Source organism: Lethenteron reissneri, chromosome 37 (assembly GCF_015708825.2).
Source record: "Lethenteron reissneri isolate LAM-NWPU_2019-01 chromosome 37, ASM1570882v1, whole genome shotgun sequence".
Classification (NCBI taxonomy): domain Eukaryota; kingdom Metazoa; phylum Chordata; class Hyperoartia; order Petromyzontiformes; family Petromyzontidae; genus Lethenteron; species Lethenteron reissneri.
The window spans coordinates 2,022,910-2,042,896 of record NC_083815.1 but is presented as its reverse complement, the minus strand read 5'-3'; the positions used below and the strand labels follow the sequence as shown (position 1 = coordinate 2,042,896).

The 19,987-nt window shown below is 45.1% G+C and overlaps 1 protein-coding gene across 8 annotated transcripts in view; it reads right to left on the bottom strand.

The window, feature by feature from the left end:
• The window catches only part of MED25 (mediator complex subunit 25), a 41,327-nt gene extending 21,854 nt beyond the window's left edge, over nucleotides 1–19,473 (bottom strand). For 7 of the 8 annotated variants that reach the window (XM_061566855.1, XM_061566859.1, XM_061566860.1 and 4 more), the window contains exons 1-14: nucleotides 19,135–19,473; nucleotides 16,908–17,097; nucleotides 16,410–16,455; nucleotides 14,216–14,340; nucleotides 12,702–12,800; nucleotides 11,311–11,431; nucleotides 9,954–10,107; nucleotides 8,459–8,614; nucleotides 7,745–7,792; nucleotides 5,796–5,935; nucleotides 5,556–5,652; nucleotides 4,484–4,677; nucleotides 2,450–2,611; nucleotides 574–660 (exon numbers count right to left, since the gene is read on the bottom strand). In XM_061566855.1, coding sequence (XP_061422839.1) covers nucleotides 574–660; nucleotides 2,450–2,611; nucleotides 4,484–4,677; nucleotides 5,556–5,652; nucleotides 5,796–5,935; nucleotides 7,745–7,792; nucleotides 8,459–8,614; nucleotides 9,954–10,107; nucleotides 11,311–11,431; nucleotides 12,702–12,800; nucleotides 14,216–14,340; nucleotides 16,410–16,455; nucleotides 16,908–17,044 — 1,566 coding nt within the window. In that variant the 5' untranslated portion in view covers nucleotides 17,045–17,097; nucleotides 19,135–19,473. Of the gene's footprint in view, nucleotides 1–573; nucleotides 661–2,449; nucleotides 2,612–4,483; nucleotides 4,678–5,555; nucleotides 5,653–5,795; nucleotides 5,936–7,744; nucleotides 7,793–8,458; nucleotides 8,615–9,953; nucleotides 10,108–11,310; nucleotides 11,432–12,701; nucleotides 12,801–14,215; nucleotides 14,341–16,409; nucleotides 16,456–16,907; nucleotides 17,098–19,109 lie in introns of all 8 variants that reach the window. The other variant, XM_061566856.1, reaches the window with a different exon arrangement.
• Nucleotides 19,474–19,987: the final 514 nt, after the last annotated feature.

Sequence of the window (19,987 nt, the reverse complement as noted above, 5' to 3'; positions counted from 1 at the left end):
CGGCTGGGAACCGAGCTCACCGGATGAGAACAGTCGTCCAACCACTGGACGACTGTTCTCCATTAAACATATGCACAAAAACAAGCACACATACATACACAAGGCACAAGAACAAAGACCCCCCCCTCCCCTGCAGAGCCTTAAGCAGACTGTAGGAGCGAGTACTGTTCCATGAGCACCTATGAAGGCTGGCACGGAACACGAGGGGGTGGGTGGCCAGCACCACGCCCGACCGCCTTTGTCTCCCCAGTGGCGATATTTTTACAAACTGCACCAGGTACCCATTTGAGGCTGAGTCAACCTAGGAGAGGCCCAGGACCAGTTCATAAAATCGTCACTGGTGTTGACCGTGAGCGAGAATTAAACCCGGGTCGCCGGGTTCATGGTAGAGCGCGCTAATCACTGCGCCACCGCTCCCTCAAGGCACACACACACAAATAACACAAACATACATATGCATGCGTAGCACATTTTGTAGAAAACAACCTCGTAAGGCTATACATGGGCAAGAATCATTTCCAGCCTTATTCACTGCCTTTTTAACAGTTGATGATTGAAGCAAAAAACACCCACCTCCTGCCACTCGAGAGATCCTGACCACACGGGCACCTTGTTTGCTGCACCAGGGACCCCACTAGGCATGGGCTGAGCTCCGGGCAGCTGCAAAAAAACATAAAGACGGAACGATTTAACGGACAGCGGGACATTTTGACAAAAGGACGGACAGATGGATGGACTGGTAGATAGACAGACAAGACAGAGTGACGACCATGGAACTTTAAAGCATAAGCACTCACAGGGCATTATTCCCCACTTCCCGTTCCGACACTCTGGACCTGATCATGCAAGCACTGCAAGGTGTGTTCCCTGATGATGACGCAGATAGAAGCAGGGTCTGCACTTGTCAGCAAGTGGTAAACATTGGGTCCTTCGAATTTAATTTTCCTTCCCACGACAAAATGTAACTTGCACAACTGGCACAGGGTTGAAAACAGGAGATAAAGAGTCTCCTTTGATTCATCTTCTTGGTTCTTTCTCCTTTGATTGTTTAAGTGCAACCCTTTTGACTTTTGATTGTTTCCTGTCCGGTGTGATTCACGTATTGGCGGAAGGTTACTTGAGCCTGCTTATACTGGTAGGAACCTCCTGGTTAAACCAGCCGACAGGGGATTATTGTGTCCATCGTGCAGGGAGGGGCTGGGTGGGGAGGGAGGGGCTGGGTGGGGAGGGAGGGGCTGGGTGCGGATGGTGGGGAGGGGCTGGGTGGGGAGGGTGGGGCTGGGTGGGGAGGGGCTGGTCACCCCGTGGTGCCCTTATAAAACTCAACGTTTAACCTACTCACGTCAGCTTGTGCCCGCCCTCAGTCAGGCAAATTTGCGGAATGCACCACGCCGTGGTTGACCCTGGCCATTGATCGAGCAACCCAACGTTCCTACAAGCTCCCTCCGCAAGAATGTGTTGAGCATATCACCAAGAATGCGGCCGCAAACTTTCATCAGATCTCAGAAGCTAAGCAGGTTTTTGAGCTTGCATAGTACATCGCTGGGTGATAAACAATGCACGCCAGACTCCTGTGGGGCTGCGTGGTAGACAGCAGAGGGCAGGGCAGCAAAATTAATTTATTCACTGGAATGTCTATGTCTATTCTCCATGCCTGAATCGATCCTCCACCCACCATTGTGAATTATGATCAAATAACCCCCGTGACCTGCACAGCATGGGGAGGGGGGGGGGGGGCTCATATAGCAGTGGACTTACAAAAGGGCTGTGCATGTAAGCCAATCGGGGAGCTCCATCTGGCAAATGTGATGGAAAAACTAACAAAAAAATGCCCTGCCAGACTTACACAAGAATTCCTCCAACATGTGAATTGTGCAATGTATGATTATATTGATTTATCAGGGATGACTTTCAGATCTGAAAATGCCAATTTAGGGTTTAATTGAAATGTCAGTGGTTTTTTTGGGATGCCATATTACACTACTTCTGGTTGTAGGATAAAATCTAAACAAACATACATTTTCGCACATCGGCCTGATTTTAGAATGTTTTGATTAATCAGAAAATTGGAACCAAATCTCAAGTACATGTACATATATATACGCACACACACTGATAAGGGCATGTGCAGTGGCATGTGGTATATATTTAACCTTAAACGACGACCTGGTGCGGTGTGTATATATTAGCACTGGGGAGGCACAGGTGGCTAGCCGTGGCGCTGTGCATACCACCTGCTCGTTTGTTGCGCTGACCTTAATGGGTGGTCACCAGCAACATTTGCCCAAGGTCACTAAAGCTTTCGGGTGTATATCTGCCTGCGTGTTGTAAACATACGAAGTGGATTGACGATCCGTGTGTGCATTGTCACACAATGTACAAAAAAGACGGGAAGAAGTTGAGATTGCGTTGCAGAAATAGCCCCCAGAGGAGCGGCACAGCAACTCACGGTGATCTGCGGCTGCTGCTGCTGTTGTCCCCCAGCTCCTCCCGTCTGCTGCGACGCCTGCATGCCGAGCCCCTGCTGCAGCTGCTGCGTGGGGTTTTGCTGTGGTCCCTGCGGCTGTTTTGCCACCGCGATCCCTACAGTGGGGACGTTTGTGACACCGGCCTGTGACGGCCACAGCGGGGAGGGCGGGCGGACCAAGGCAAGAGTGAGCGCGAGGGGTTGCCCCCGGGGGAATCGAAGCGAGAGATTCCAACTTAAAAACACCCGAGCCGTAGACAATTACAAAACGCACACAAGGTGTTGTGAAAGACTGGGGCAAAAACATATAATTGGTGTTACGTGTGAGATTCTGCCATATCTTGTTTGGGAAAGAATCCGATTTCTTGTGTTTACACAGTAGGATCGCCAATGGCTGGGGAGAGTCTGGCAATTTCAAGACAATATTTGCATAAATTCAGAAAGCAGGTGAACAAAGATTCAGTGCGAACTACACGTTTATGATTCGAACAAAGCGACCACGAAATAGGAGCAAAAAGGCTCCACTGCTGGTGTGGATTCTGAGCTAAGAAAGGTATGAGCCAAACAAGCCTTCTTGCCTCTACTCCCATCTTTGTGGTTTCGGGACTTGATTGACCCTTTTTCATTATTGTACTTGAACAATGGGCAGAATTGCGAATTGGATACTCACATGTGCACCAGCTAATTAAAAAGAGAATATATATAAAAAAACAACTATTTGATTTATTATCATTTTCATTAATTTGGTGTATTCAATATTCTTTTAGCCCACACAAATTAAGCAGGGATTCAGGATGCCATTCGTACAAGTGTGGTTTGACCAGCAACATTACGCATTCCAGACTGTGGTGGGTATTAAAGGAGCCTTGCAGGTGACATTTATTATTGGCCTGATGTATAGCGGTGGAAAGTGACATATCAGCATTCATCCAGTTAGGCGAGCAGGCATGCTCGTGTAATGTGTCTGCTGAGCCGCGCGATGGCATTTTCTTTATCAGGGGCCAGTGATGAGAGATCACTTCAAGACTGCAGCAGAGAAACGGAAAATTTGAATGTCGCACGTCAGCTGCCAAGCCGTTTGCCGACATGCTAGACCCCGAGTCCCGAGTCACAAACCTGCGTAATGCGTGATAAACAAGCTCACAACAGCACTGTAAAAAAACTATCTCTGTGCGGAATATCTGAACGTAAGAGGAATTGTGCGATCGCACCTTGCTCTCTGGAGCCAAGTCAATGAGACAGGCTGTCACTCCAAGATCTAAATAATACATGTGTTGTTGTTGTTGTTATTGTGGTGTGTACATGGTCCTGGAAGAAATGTGATTAATAATCTCTTCATGCAATTTTACAGACAAGAGAGATTACTCTGCCAGTCTATTGTATGCATACCTACCCATCAGTGCCATCGGACACAAAAAATAAACCCCTTAAACAAATTTGGAAGTCACTGCAGAATGTAAATTTAAATATTAACATAGATCATACATTTTGTGTAAGGCACAAGATTTGCAAAGGCATTTTATTATTGCACCATTGACGCTCCTGACCATAATTGCTTCATATATTCATAAATTGACAAGGGATAAAAAATAATGCACATGTATGGATTTTGTAAATTCTTTCAAACATGCGTTTGTTATCGCAAGTATTTAATTAGCAGTAACATTTTATTTCAAGCCACACAATGAGATGATTTAATGATGTTATGGGGATGTGAATTTGCTTATGGCGCGTGACCTTACCGCCTTAGCTGTAGCACTTATCTGTTTAATGCCGATTTCTTAATTGCCACATTTTGGGTAACCCCTTGATATTAATGTGGCCAAGGATAAGTCCCCAACAGTAACATAATTTAAGTAAAATTAAATTAATATTGGATTATTTTTACGAGAGGAATCGAGGCCCCATCCACAGGCGGACGGAGCTAATACGGTAACGTTTCAAACCTTCGCCGGAAAAGCGTGAAAACAAACCCACAAAATGAGGGAAATAAACCATGGGCTCCTCTGCGTGTACCTGGGACATGGGTGCTCCACCCTGAGACGCGTTGGGGGGGAGTTTGGATGGTGGCATGGAGGAGGGTACCCCCTGCCCGCCTTGGGAACCCCCAGCAGATGCAGACTGATTCATGCCCTGGCCCGGAGGGAAGGTCGGCACGAGGCCACCGGGGCCAGCCACGGCTGATGGCACCTGGGGTCCAGGGCCCATGCCTGCATGTAGCACATGGCAACTCCGATTAGCGCGCACGGTCGGCCACGTACGGTGCGAAAGAAGTTCAACATACGCGCATACATAAATATCACACAGAGGAAATTGCGCATTCATCGCCACGACAAAACTCGACACCATTGTCATTTACACTGCCCGAAAGAAGAAAAAATGTATCAGGTAACATTTCAGGCAAGGAAGCTTCTTCATTAGTAGAGTCCAGTTGGAGACTTTCATTTAATTTTAAGAATGTTTCATGATTACCAGCATTGAATAGGCATATGAACGATTAGCCATGAGTGTAGATAGTAACAGAGAAATAACCTTCAAAAGTAACTAAAATATGCATAAACTCACAAAAGCAGGGGAGGGCTCAAAGTTAAGTTTCGCAGAGAAGCAGAATGCGTTATGCTTTGGCACCACCCACTGACAACACGCGGGAGTTACAGCCATTACACAGCAAGACCTAACTCATGTTCTGCCTTTATGCTACCGCGTGTAACAATTCCTGCATTGTTCAAGGCACTATTGATAGCCCTCACGCTGTGATCTGTACTCTCAGCATGACTAACACTTGTTTGAGCAGTAATCTAACAATGGGATGCAAATATGAGGCAGTGGACTGAAATAAATAAAACAGTGTGTCTACAAAATAACTCAACTCTAATAATGGAGCTTGTGTTTGTGTCAGAGTGCATGTGTGGGTTGCAGTGGTTGGTTAGCGGACCATACTGATCAACCCAGTGGCAAGCTATAGCTGAACGTGTCCTGGGATTTTCATAGGTGTGAAAGATTGAAATGAGCATTTCATCTCGTGGTGAAAAAACAGCAAAGGCACATCTGGGATGAAATTGGGGAAAGGCATCACGATGACGAGTACCTGGGTTTGCTGGAGAAGGGTAGCCCTTTTGCATGGCAGCCATCTTTATGGCCTCCGCAGCGGCCGAATGAGCGCCAGTGAGGACCGGCACTCCCGTCTGAGGTACGAAAATGTGGACGCGCCATCGTCCCACGAGCGGTGAGTCATAGCCCACGGCAGCAGCAGCAGCAGCAGCAGGAGCACGGTAAAGAACAAAGCGTGTCAATGCGTTGGCGCGGCATGCCGCATGCCAGTGCCCACCTGCGATGGGATGGGGTACATGGGGTGCCCCGGCTGGGGTTGCGGTCCTGGGCCCTGCTGCTGTACACCCATTTGCTGCTGTATGGCCATCTTGTTCTGCTGCTGCTGCTGCGAACCCTGAGTCTGCAGTCCTCCAACCCCTGTCCGTCACACAGTCGCAGCCACCATTTCAGTGTGGGATTCAGAGCCAGGGTTGCTATTGAATTGGAGACGACTTATTTCGTAACCCGTGGACAGCAAGACGAACCAATGAGAGTGTACAATAAGAAAATTGTGCAAAAGCTGATCTGTACACAATGATGGAAAGACGGCAACAAAAGTATTTTGGACGCATAGCTCAATGTAATGGAGAACACCGACATAAACTGTTGACATTTGGTAAAGTTAATTAAAAAAGGAACAGAGGTGAACAGAGGTAGACAGAGACCAAGATGAACAGACAGAATTTGTAATTGTAACCGAGGGGACTGTATAACAATTTTAAAGCAAAGCCCAACATCATGGAGAGTCGAGCAGGTTGATTATCGAGGTGAGAACACTAATTCACGAGTAGAATGACAAACCGTGAAAGTTATCTCGTGGCAATGCCACGAGTTAGCAGTGCAAAGCCGCAGTGCGCCCGTACATCAATGACGACGGCTGCCGTGTTTAGTGCACTTAACTCTGCAATCCTCCCGTCCACCCGTTTTCAATTGGCCAGGGTGCAACGTGCAGATAGAATGCACTGTTGCCTTGCTATACATTTACCCCTATTACCCTTAAGCATGATGGTGATCTCATCCAGTTTTGTTTACATTCATTTTGTGTAAATGTTTTCCCTTGCATTTAGCCTGTTCCTCTATCCCCGGGCCCTTCCTTGTTACTGCTCCCCCCCACCCAAATTTCCCTTCTCTTATCGCCACCACCTGCCTGGGCTCTCTCCTGGGATTTGCTTGAATTTACGCATTGTGATGTTGACGTGAACACTCTCCTGAGCCCAGCCTAAGAGGCAAAGTGACAGTGCGAAGATCCTCCCTTGGACGTGCCCAAGATCCTGGGGCTTTGGGAATTTTCTGGGGCCTTCCACTGAGACACCATGGGTAACGCCGGGACTCTCCGTGGCGCCTATGTTTGAGACAATTTTGTTTTAACGAAGCACATTTTACTCGGATAACCCCTTGAGATAGAAATGTCTTGTTTGCAAAGGTGCTCAAGGGTGTCAAGTGACACATAGCAAACACATAATGACGTGTATATGATATTTTAAAATATACAACACGTACAGGATATGTTTAAACAATGTCAAATGGAATATAGTGTCAATAACAGGAACAAGACAGCCGAGACAGCGTGAACATCACACCATAAATAAATGCATAAATAAATGGTGCACACCGCCACTTCATACAGGATGTTCTCAAGCTGTAAGCCGCTGTACAATTGTGTTTTAACGTTGTGTACAAACGGCAGCGTAGAGACTCTCCGATGGCCTGTTTGAGGAACTGTGCGGCGGTGCAGTAACTTTCCTGGGACCTGTTTTTTGAGAGGTGGTGCTGTGGAAACTCTCTCGGGGCGAGTCTGCGAGCCGGTTCAGGGGCCTTGGTGACAAAGCGAAGGTCTGAGTGATAGCCAGCGGAGATTGGACTGGGAAGGCGCCTTTAATTCTGCCTTGTTACTGGACTTTCTCCTTGGAGTCCACTGGTTATTTGGGTTTCGGTGGCAGTGTGCAGGCACCGCTTCGTCATGGTGTCATTGCCAAGCGTTGTCCCTACTGGACATCTGTGAAAAAAGCTTTATAACTCATCAGATTCTTCCAGTATAAATACACATTCTGATTCTGTCTGAATTTAATTGATATTTTCCTATTTCATTCTTCCCCTCCAAATTTCCCACCTCCCACCCCCCTTAATATTCAGTATTTCTGATGTAAATTGATTTACAAGCATCTCAGGGGAAGCGTTGGGAGTTACCTGCTGCAGATGGAGGCGGCTGCCGAGGCCACACTTTACCAGGGCTGCCTGTGAAATAAAATTGGAACATGCTGACATCAATATCTCGGCCAGTGCAGTCGCCATCATTCTGTAATATCAACCAACTCTCCAGCAACACGAACAAACCAAAATGCTATCAGCCAACATAGGAATATAAAACCGACTTTTACTTGCGGCCCTGACTTTAATTTAATCTGATTCTTTCAACCCTGTCTGTCTGAATACATGCGTGTCTGTTCATCTCTCCCCTGCTTGTCTGTGTCTACCCATGTGTATTTACCTATCTCCCGGCATATAATTAATAAGTACTATCTGCCTTTAAGTTCACTACCGACTTTTTTGGTCCACCTATTCTTATTTCTGTCCATGTGTCAGTCACGGTTCTAAATGTATGTTCCTGCGGCCCATCTATGTGTCTGTCTCTCGATGTGTTTATCCATCTGTAGAAATGTCTCTCTATGTCTACCTTTATCAGTGCGTATTTAACAACGCGAAGTATGGTCAGACAATCACCAAGATGGACAAGGCGTAAGGGGTCCCCCCCCCCTTCATCCATCAGTGGATTGACAAAAGGCTGTGAATTATTATGACAATAATATTCTTTCAACGACCATCCAACAATTTAAGCTCGAATTCCATCCCACGCTATATTCAACCCCCAAATCCCTAGAGCAGCGCTGCAGTATGAGTCACCCTGTGGAAGATTCCCGGGTCCGGCAGTGGGGCCGGCCTGGGCCCCGCCAGGCTGCGTGGCTCGGGCCAAGCTGGAGGGACCAGAGACGCTCCCAACACCGGCAGACAAGGCGCTCCCCGGCATCACCGCCGGCAGCTGGTGCATCGATTCGCGTTCTACCGACACACACGGACAAGTGACATGAACGCACAATCGCGTGGCAAGCCGACAAGGGCATGGCAATCACCGTGGCTCCGGTTTTCATGTGCTTCATAAGTTGGCGTCATGATGCCACTCGCGCAAGGACAACAGTGCACCTACACGGCCTTTAGTCAGCCGGGTATCAACCTTCTATAACAGGCATTATTTCGACCTTTACGAATGCATGTTTGACCACGTAATTCAACATTTAAAGTCAGTAAAAAGTAAGAATCGGTTTTACCCTTTCTGGCAATAAAACTGGTGTTAAGATGTTCAAAAACGAAATTTATATCTTTTGCAAGGCATCAAGTCTGCATTAACCACACATACTTGTGGCAAAACATGCAAACAAACATGATCTGAAAATAAATATGCATTGTCTTTAAAACTGATTAGCCTACACCAGACAGCTTTCTTTATGCCCTTGTCTCACCAGTGTTAGACCAGAGAATGGTACCTATTTCAATTTTTTCATCATCTTGAATACTGCCAAAAGGGTCCCATAGGTTGCGTTCATTAAAAGTATTTACTTATTAATATTTATTCTTTTGATAGAAAACTCAAAAATGCATTTCCCCCCATTTTTTCAGATTTTCTGTACTGTTCCATTGACACATTCTGGAATTCTGTCAGTCAAGTTTGCTGTACTTGCTTAAAAAATAGAATTCTGGTTTTAAATTGGTTCTTACAAGGTCATAAAAAAAGTTGTACGAGCGCCGGCAAATTATTTATAAATCACAATAACACCAAGGATATTGCCACCTTGAATGTGACAATTTTTACACTAACAATTAGATACAATTAGGATGTCTTCACACCATTCAACGATGTGTGCCGGTTAACCTTCAGAGATTGTACTGACATTATGTTTATTACAAGAGCCCTTTTCATAAAAAATAAATAAACCAGTGCATTAAACTACGTTTATTAGATACAATTCTCAGATCATTATATAAACTATAACCCTATATCAAGTTGGGTGTTCAATTTATTTGAAACATTTTGAGCCAAAACAATTTCATTTAAAACCAAAAATCATTCTTTCACGTATTTGGGCTTACCGAGTAGGCCATGTAACAATTCACAAGTCAATTACTCATTACAATTGAATAAAGAAGAAATCAACCTAAATGTTTTCAACATCATGATAAATTTAGTGGCGCAACATATATGAATCAAAACGAACATATTCTTGCACACGCAATTCGACGATCTATGAATCAAGGAAGCGCTGCATGCCTACCACTGGGCCATATCCCCCCCCCCCCCCCATCCAAACGGATTGAGCTCATTCTCCCAACATGCCATGCTAACCTGGCAGCACGAGACCGCGGACCAAAATCATGTGCCGCAGATCCTGGTGGTAGGCCTTGAGAGCCGCCTCGGGCACCAGCGGCCCTCCCTTGTCGAAGAGGAACTGCAGCGCCGGCACCTTCCGTGGGGCGATCACCGAGAAGTGCACTCCCCTCTATCAAAACAACGTGCAAAATATCGCATGTTAAAAAAAACCTGCACATCGTCATGGAACTTGGGCAGCTTGTGATTTAATTTTTCTGACTGGCTTCTGTGTATTATATATCCCTCACCTTCTGCCTCGCTACATCCCTCATCTCGAAATTTCACTGCCAAACTCCCCACCTGCACCCACAAACAGGATCACCTCACCCCAACACCCAAGTCCCACCACTATCTCCCACTCAATCCCAGATGAATTTCAAGATCGCACCTGCCGTCTTCAAGATCCTCCGTAGACTCGATCTCTCCCCTCTCATTTCACTCGACTCCCCTGCATGCACTCTCCACTGCAGCAGCCACGGCTTTATTTCAAATCCCAAAATAAATTTCTATCAATGAGGTCACTCATTCTCCTTTGCTTTCCCCATGGTCTGGAATTATCTCCCCCCCCCACCGTGCTGTCCAGTTCCAACCCCTGTTCAAGTTCAGGCTTAAAGCTTGCCTTATTACTGCAGCTTGCAACTGAATTCCCCTTAAAATATAAATATGCCCAATGTTGCTGTAGTATCTTGATGACATATAATTCTAAATCATATTTTATAGTGTATGTGTATAAGTGGGGAGCAATAGGGTAGTGATGAATGCACCTGGCTGGCTTCCTAGATTAGACGGCTGTCCACATGTAACATCTGTGGAAAATGGTGCCTGAACCTGTCCTGGCCCACTGCTTTGATAACGCAGCCTGATATAAATACCAAGTGTCGGACGTCATCATTAGCATTGGGGAGACAGTGGAAGCCAGGCGCGGTGCTGAACACACAGCACTCCCTCTTTGTGCCATTCAGTTCATAATAGGTCCTCACCAACAGCACTTGCCTCAAAAGTCCACATGGGGGATCGCTGTTATTGTGTATGCATTGTGTGCACAGTGGTTTGCACAATGCACTACGATCCCAAACATCTGTAGTCCGCTTCAATGCACATTGGTGGCAAGTGGTATCCGAACCTCTCCTGGGCCTCCCCCTGATATCGAATTGACCTTCAATAATTTCCTTAAAACTTAACCAAGTAACTGGAACAGTGCGGAAACATCAAAGTTGGTGAGAAACAAAAGCAGCCGGATGTGGTACCGGCCATAGGCGCTCATCTAACACTACCTGTAGTCTGTGAGAAGACTTTGTGTGTACAAGTGGGGGTGCAGGTGTAGGCGGCATACCTCCCCAATCATGGTGGCAAGCTGGTCGACTGTGAGCCCGGAGTACGCAATGCTCTCCACAGCCGGCAGCTGGTAGGGCGGAGAGTTGCATACGAGGATGCACACCTTGTGCGTCGGCCCGCTGCTCATCGCCAACACAAAAACACCCGCACGTACTCAACAATCGACCAATCACAGGACAATGGCAGTGAACAAGAAGAAGGTGCCAACTATTGCCAGAACCCTGGTGGTAAAATACCTGACGTTATGCTTCACCTACTTAATTGCACTCTCAATTTCCTTAATCTGTAGATCGATGTTACGCTTTTGTTATATTTTCTGCTGTTCTTACACTGAAGCCAGATCTCCCTTGAAAAATACAACTTTACAACAAAAGAGTGAACATGTGTAACACTTGGATAGAGAAAAATGTAGATGATGACATCTACATTCATTATCTATATAAATATTTTTACCTACTTTCCACTATATTTCAGCCCGACTGCAATAATATTTGTGTGTTAGGCAAGGTGGCGGTGGTTTGCGCACTGCACTACAATCCTGATGACTTGACTTTGATTGCTGACCACTGCTAACATCAGTGACACAAGTGGTATCTAAACCTGTCCTGGGTCTCCCCTTGGTTGACTGCTTTAATTGAGCACCAGATGCAGTGTGTGAAAACCACCAGTGGGGAGACAATAGAGGTTGAGCAGTGTGCTGACCACACCACGCCACTTTCAGCCACACTGGCCTTGACCCTAGGATGCAGCCCTCAAATACTCCGCACTATTCCAGTGGTCGGCTCTAGAGGACAGGCATGAGCAATAATGTAATAAGAATTTGCTCACGGAAGATTAAATATTGATCCATTTATGCAATAAGATATTATATGTTTTGTATAAGGTCCTGCAAGAGCCTTTTGGCGTCCTCTGGGCTAACACCTTTTGAGACTAGGCTCCAAAGAAAGTTGTCTCTGGTGTGGAGCAATCAGTCTCAAAGACAATGCATATATTATCAGAGTATATTTTTTGTTTGTTTGCATTCTGACCACAAGTATTGTGGTTAATGCAGACATGATTCCTTGTAAAAGGTTTCAGCTTGGTGTTTTAACATCTTAACACCTGTTTTGTTACCGAAGTCATCATCCTGGGTCTCATGGAGACTGGGCTCCATACCTGAAGAGGTGATTACTCGCTTTGCTTGCTGATGAGGTTATCTAGCTATATGGAAGATATTTTTTAACGTATGATGTGCTCTTAATGTGTTATGAAGAGGGGCCCCACTGCTCAAAACGTCGCCAATGGCATATTTGTCCTTTCAAGGCAGTCTCATTGATGAACGTGTCGAGTGGTTTCGTTTTTTTAGGCGTACGGGTGCTCACTGCGACACACTATTTTGTGAAACCGTACATCTGCTCCCGCATCTTCTTGAGGTCATCGAAGAGCTGCAGTGCCGTGCTGAGCCCCTCGGCAATAAGACTACAGCTTTCACCACCTCCGCCCATGAACCTGACAGGAACACATGCACCGTTGGGCCAAACAGAATTCACATATATATACACTGGGAGAAAGATCATTAACATCACAATTATACTCTCGTGTTATGAAAACACTCCGGGGGGGAGTTGCACGTCACGTGACCAGTGAATTGCTGCCGATGGAGCAGAAGAAGGCACACGGCAACCATACCAGATGGATTACAATGGCAGGAATAGGCATAAATACATTATTTCTAGATGGGAAAACAGCATTGTTGTAGACCACCAACTCAAACGTGTTAAAATTGTGGAAATCTTATTACCATAGTTTAGACAGCCAGATGCCTTCCCACTGACAATGAGACCAGCTTTAAACGAAGACACAATCCATAAAATTGCTCTTATTTTGTAGATTTGTACCTAGCATGCGTGTCTTGTCAATTGTTTAGAAGCTCCGCTCATGAGAAAAAAAAATATAAGAGTCCTAGTGTTGTGCGATCTGTCCATGCGCGCTCGTTGTAACACTCCAGTGATGTTGAATTGTTCATGAAATAAAATGTGGATTTATATAGCTTGTAAATTCAACTACATCTTAAGATGCAATACAAAATAAATGAGCAGAGGAACAAAGGAGGGTCTTCAGCCTCGACTTTTATGCTTAAACAGATATTTGATGGCACAGATGGCAGGGAGCTCCAGACTACTGGGGCAGCAAAAAATGAGTGATCTCCCACTGAGCAAAGAAGGTTTTTGATAGAAAATCTTGGTTTCTGGAGCACAATGTGTGTGTGGGTAGAATAAAATAGTGAGATGAGAGGTAGGTCGGAGAAAGTCCATGGAGATTCTTGAAGATGGTGAGTGCGACCTTGACATTGATTCGGGATTGGATTGGGAGCCAGTGGAGGCAATGAAGATTTGGGGTGATGTGGCCTAGTATACGGGTGAAACGTCTTGTTGGGTCATCTAAAATTTTGAAATCTGGGAGTTGGGAAGGCCATAAAGGAGAGAGTTGCAATCGTTGAATCGGGATGATCTGAAGACATGGATGAGCGAATCAGCGTCACTTGCGGTAACGAAATAGCGTATGTGGCAGATGTTGCGCAGATAGATGTATGAAGTCCTGAAAAGGTGAGATGTGTGCAAAGAGACGAGAGCTCTGGATCAATGACAACTCTAAGGTTTTGAAAATTTTTGTAAGTACAGGAGTGACACCACAGTGATATCACTGGAGTGGTCCTGTGAATTAGAATCCTTTATTGTCACAACTAAAGCTTCAAACGGATGTCAAACAGCCCAGAACACACAGCCTATGTACATATCTGCAAGAGCTACTTTTTTTTAGAGCTGCATTTTCCTTTAAGGCAAGACAGTGATGACAGAACACAGACAGCCGTTGTGAGACCCGGGGCGTGAGATAAAAGTTTAGGGTGGTGGAAACACACGTACTGGATCCCATCAAGCCATGTGACGAACTCGAAGGCGCTGCTGGTGGGAGCGAAGCACTGCACGTAGGTGTCGGGGGCACAATCCACGGCATTGAACACCACCAGGCAGTACTGCGTGCCCCCGTACTGCGGAACATGGCGAACAAAAAAAAAACGGGTTTTAAAAATGACACCATTAACAAGGTGGCTCATGGGTCAGAGCACTGACATTGCATCAATGAGATCCTGGGTTCAATTTCAGGCAGCCACCCAATGTTCTTGATTCTTTCGGTAAAGTCACGTAGAAGGGAAATAATAAAATAATGTTTTATTTGTATTCTTTTATTATTTCCCTTCTACTTGACTTTACCGAAAGAACCAAGAATATGAATCCCTGCAGTCACGAAAGCTTTAAATCGAAATTTAGCCACCCGATGATTAAACTGGGTTCACAAATTGAGATGATGGCCTTAGCCTGGTCACAAATGACTGCACAAAAAAGACATCAACTCTAATCTATTCCATGCTGGATGAAATGAATGAAGGCCTTCTCATGTCACCGTCCCTCATTTCTCACATCTCATTGGTGAACTTCCCCTGTGTATTTTCTCTTTCGGCTGCCATTCTGTGATGAGCCTCCTAATTTGGCCATCGTCTCTTCCATCCGGTGTGTCCTGCTCAGGGCCCAGCTATTTTTCGAAAGTCAATACGATGTTCGTAATTAGCATTTTGTGAGATCCACACATTCCCCTTATTTTGTCTCTCAGCCAGGCAGGCGTTGACAACCTTCTCAAGGTCTACCCCTGCTATGTGCGAAAGCACAACCAATATCATATCTGCATATGATTATCACGAAGCGAAGTCATGGATTAAAAAGCAATGGATATGGTCTCTATGCTTATTTGCATATCTTTTAATATTTTGTTCTAGTTTTTATTATCAGTATCTATGAATAAAAGGCCATTATATTAAATATGCTTTTTCACTTAATTTGGCAGAACTCCAGCTGTGAGAATTAAAAAAATATCTTCAACTGTCATGCGCTGAAAATCTCTGTCGCTGTGTGGAAAAAAAGGTCAAATTGAAGAGATCTCAGAAGTAGTTATGTGACATCACACATACAGGGTGATGCAACGCAGTGCAAGATTTGCGTTAGGACATTTCTTCATCTCATTATATAACGACAAGAACACACTATTTTCATACATTTTTAAAAAAGGTAAACATGAAATAACAAAAATAAGGCTGTAAAAACTTAACAAAAACGATTAGTTGCCGATTTTTCTAAAGAGCACTTGTCACGTGAAAGGATAAACCTAGAAAAGTAGATCTGGTATGAAGCGTCATTGTAATTACTCCATTATACACAATTTTCACTTACAACGTACTGCCATTCATACTAAATCAAGATTCCAGGGTATTGCAATATCTCTGTAAGGGAGGGTAACTACCTAATCAGCATGAGTAATGACCAATGTTAAACAATAACACGATTTCTGTATGTCAACGGTTTTATAATGTTGAAAAAAACTATTCAATGGTTTATCTACATCGATTATATTCAAGGAGCGGAAGGTTGCGTAGGTGCGTGCACTGTGTGCCCATGAGTGTCAAGGGCTCAGTTCAACGAGACAAATGCAACTTGGCAGAAGTTGTCTCTGCACCCCCCAGACAAGGCTAAACAACACAGCAGGCAGCCTTCCCTGTTCAGATTAAAGTAGCGCCATGGTGGGTTTTCATTTTCACTGTCCAAGTAGTGTTAAAAAAAACCTCGTTTGACTTGAATCTCCGAGCATTCACACTGAGCGTGCTCAATACAGCTGTGAACACTGTGTAATACCATTCATAATTAAATTACCTGTAATACACACCTGATTTAATCATGTTTGTTGTTGTGCGCTCGATCGCACAAGGATGGATAAGCACAAAAGCAGTCAACATGTGCGGGAAATTTATACGGTAATCTCGTTTATTTTTTAATGTTTTCAATCAGGGTTTTTAAACACATGATGATAATTATCGAAGGTCGTGAAAAGAAGGAGAACTTGCAAGGCTGATTTAATGTCGGCATTACATCGACTCTGCTTTGAGAACAGCGCACACACCATCTGTGGTGTAACGGCTTATGTGGACAAACGCTAATGTTGCTTTTCAAAGTATAATGAAAAGTTAATGAATTGTCTTAAAAGTAAAAGAAAAAAACCGTAAACACTTACATCTCCCCCAAAGTCGGTCTCCGCAGGTGGTCCGCCATTGAAGAACCTTCAGCAGTAAATCAATGGTAAAAGATGAAAGTTTAAATGAAAGGAAATACACTGCAACCAAACCTTCATTAAAATGCTCAATAATAGCTCAAGGAAAACTAAACTGCTTTATGCTTGGCTTTATGTTTTTTCTTCCACTATAACTCCACATTGTAAAATGTTACACTGTATATATTAAAGTTTTTGCTAAGCGCAAAGGTTTTTTTCATGTCAAAAATTCAGTTTCAGCAGCATACACATAAAAGTAGAAAAAAAACAACCAAGAGAATTCCACAAATGCATCACCGTGGGCATTTAGCAGTTTTCATTGTTTAAAAAACGATACTTACAATTTTTTTATGCTTGCGTGTCTGTGTGCTTATTGGGTATTTCCGGCAAAGAGTGCCTCGAGCACAAAAAAAAAAGGGGGGGGGGGGGCAACGTTGTGCGACGGGACAAGCACCCACTTACTCGATGGAGGGAAGGAGATACGACTTCTTGAGGCTCTCGAAGTAGGGCCCCAGGTTGGCGGTGCCCTCCACCACGAAGACCACGTCGCGCACCGCCTGGCTGGGCCCTGCGCCACCCACCACGTCCGTCACCACCATCCTCGAACGCTGCGCCGTGCGCGAGCCCCGCTTGGGCTCGTCGACAGCACGATCTTTTCGGTTCGTTGGGGAGAAAAAAAATATATATTCTGAGGCTCAAAATGCCTTAAATGCAGAGCCAGTGAAATAAACGGATTTATACGCCAACAGCAATATACACATACCGTAAAAATCAAGCAAAACGACATTTAATGGTTTAGCCGTTTGCAAGTTATGACATTTTAAAACCTATCATGCCACTGTGCATATTAGTATGCGTCCACTAAATGTAATTCTTATCGCTCATACACAGTTTTGAGTTTTATAATTACCGCTTGTCTACAAATGCAGTTAATTTTACGAGCAATTGTGTTTATTAATATAGTAAAAAATTCAAACACCAATTACTGTAATGAACATTCTTCGACCATGACCGGATTAAAGCAATCCTACATCGTGGTCGATTACGCGCTTTTAAAGCATTGCAGTGTAGAATAGCATTAATGCCCTACAAACACAGTGCGGCTCATGCGGTTTTAATTACTTAATTGAAAGACTTTGGAAAGTCCTAATGAGCATACTTAACATTCAAACTCAGCGTATGTTACAAAAAAAGCCTGTAAAGTTCGCACCGACTACATTCTAAAGAAGCATAGCGCTACGTAAACTATACTCTCTGCATTCACTTTAATTGTGTAAGTGTATTTCAATCATTTCGTTCTATCCCCCAACCATATACGTGCATCACCACAGTAAATATAATAATATAATGGTAGGTATGATTGCACGCAATAATATTTATTGTTTAGTTTGTCCATCACGCGCACCTCCGATTAGCACGGTTGGCTACGTACGGTGTGAAAGTTCAACAAACATATATAAAAGAAGATGCAAAATAAAACAACATATCTGTGCTGTATATACCCCAGCAGAGTGGATGTTTGAATGTCCGTCTGTAAATAGAAAATGTCCTACTCGCCCCCGAATCCCCATATAATCATCTAAAAAAATGAGGGTAGCCACTATACAGCCATTATTGTCAATCCATCGTTGGGAGATGGGAAAAATCACGAGTGGGATTTCTATGAAAGTGGCGGCTAAAGACCATCTAGTCTTGAGTTGTGGGGGGCCAAAGAACAGTACAAATGGCATCCACAACTGGGTAATGGGACCCTGGGTCGTCATGAAGAAAAAATACAGCCCTTTGTCAATCCACTCGCGGTGAAAGTGGGGGTAGGTGATGGGGGAGAGTGCCCAAACGCATTTCAAACAACCCTCTCCGCTGTTATTAGTTGTAGCCAAGATTTGAACTCGGGTCACCAGATTTAAAATATGGCGCCTTTCTTACATGCAAAGCCTCCCATAGATATCCAGTACACGGCGAAACCAGTGGTTGCTTCTCAAGTACTTCACGAGCCATCAGATGGTGAAAAAGAATATTACAAACTAAAACTCCTATTTACACGAATATTGAGCGCTATTCGCTAACATTATTCATGTTATGCGCACAACAAAGCACGGTTTAAACGTGAATAACAATGCATTTGCTGGTAGACACCAATGCAAATTGACAGCTGTCTACGGGGCAAAAGTCCCCACCATATCCTGCATCCGGATATTAGAATATATTATCTGATCAAATTATCTTCTTACATGTGGATAAGCGTGGATAATGGGTTTATGTGCCACCCCGAACGAATGACTGAACTACTCTTGTCCGCAATGAAGCACGGAAAAAGTAATTGTCGCGTCGATAACAGATAGGCGGAACGATGTGGGGGGTGGGGGGTAGGTACGGACGCGTGAATAATGACGACTTTTAAGTTTCACGCGATATCGACGACAGACTTTTGATATGCGGTAACAATGTGACGCTGTAAAATGTCTAATTGCTGAGTCCCTATGCCGAGCACGGCTATGTATTTAACGAATCATGCTGATGATGACGGCAAGTACGATGAATTGGACAAAGTCCATCCCAACTAGCCCTCAGTGGTCATCCTAAGAATAACCTCAACCCTTCAAATTCTTATCTACAACTTCAGTTACTATCTACACATTAAGGTATACTCTAACACTTAATTACCTAGAAGTTAAAAGCCACAAGTCACCTGCAATTCGCTGCGGCCTACGCCTGCATGCAGCCTGAAGGGGACCGGCCTCGCCTGGCCACTTGGACGACTGGGCGCCACGTCTCGGCCGGTAGCCGCGCTAGGCCAGACCGGTGTCCCGGGGCCGTCGCGCGGTCATCGGTTTTCCCGGTCGACGAGGACGACTCCGACGTGCGCTCTGTCGCTCAGAAGCCGCCCGATTGTTACTCCTCAGTTAAAATGAAAAGAAAACGCGGCTTTCTGTCACTCTCGCTACCGCGGTGACCGCGAAACGCCGCTAGGCCGAGGAGCGAGGCCGGATCCGGTTCCCTGTGGCCACCTCCTCGTTGCCATGGCACCGGAGACCCGGGTCCCCACGAACCCAGTTTCCCGTAACCAAGCAACCGATAGACCCTCCGACTCCAGGAACCCGGGATTCGTTGCCATGACGACTGCCCATAGACCCCCCCCCCCCCCCCCCCCCGGATTAATTAATTATTAGACCATGGGCCACAGCAGAAAGTTGTAACACAGCAGGAACCTCGCCGGGTACGCAGGAGATTGTGGGTTCGATCCCAACCCTGACGCCTGCTGCTGTATATTTGTAGTTTGTGTGTGTCTCTCTCTCTCGCTCTGCCACTGTGGTCATGTGGATTTTTCTCCGGGTCCTTGGGGTGCTCCCTCCACATTTAGAATCAACATCACGCGTTTAGAGTATGTGGCTGCGAAAAAATTCCACACGATGATGTGAAAGCCACTTCGCTAAGCTATCATGTGTGGCCTCATGTGTGGCTTCTGAAAAAGAGCTATTCATAGCTCAGTGGGCCCTTACCTGGTCAAATAAAAAGTGTGGTTTTATATAAACGGCGAATAT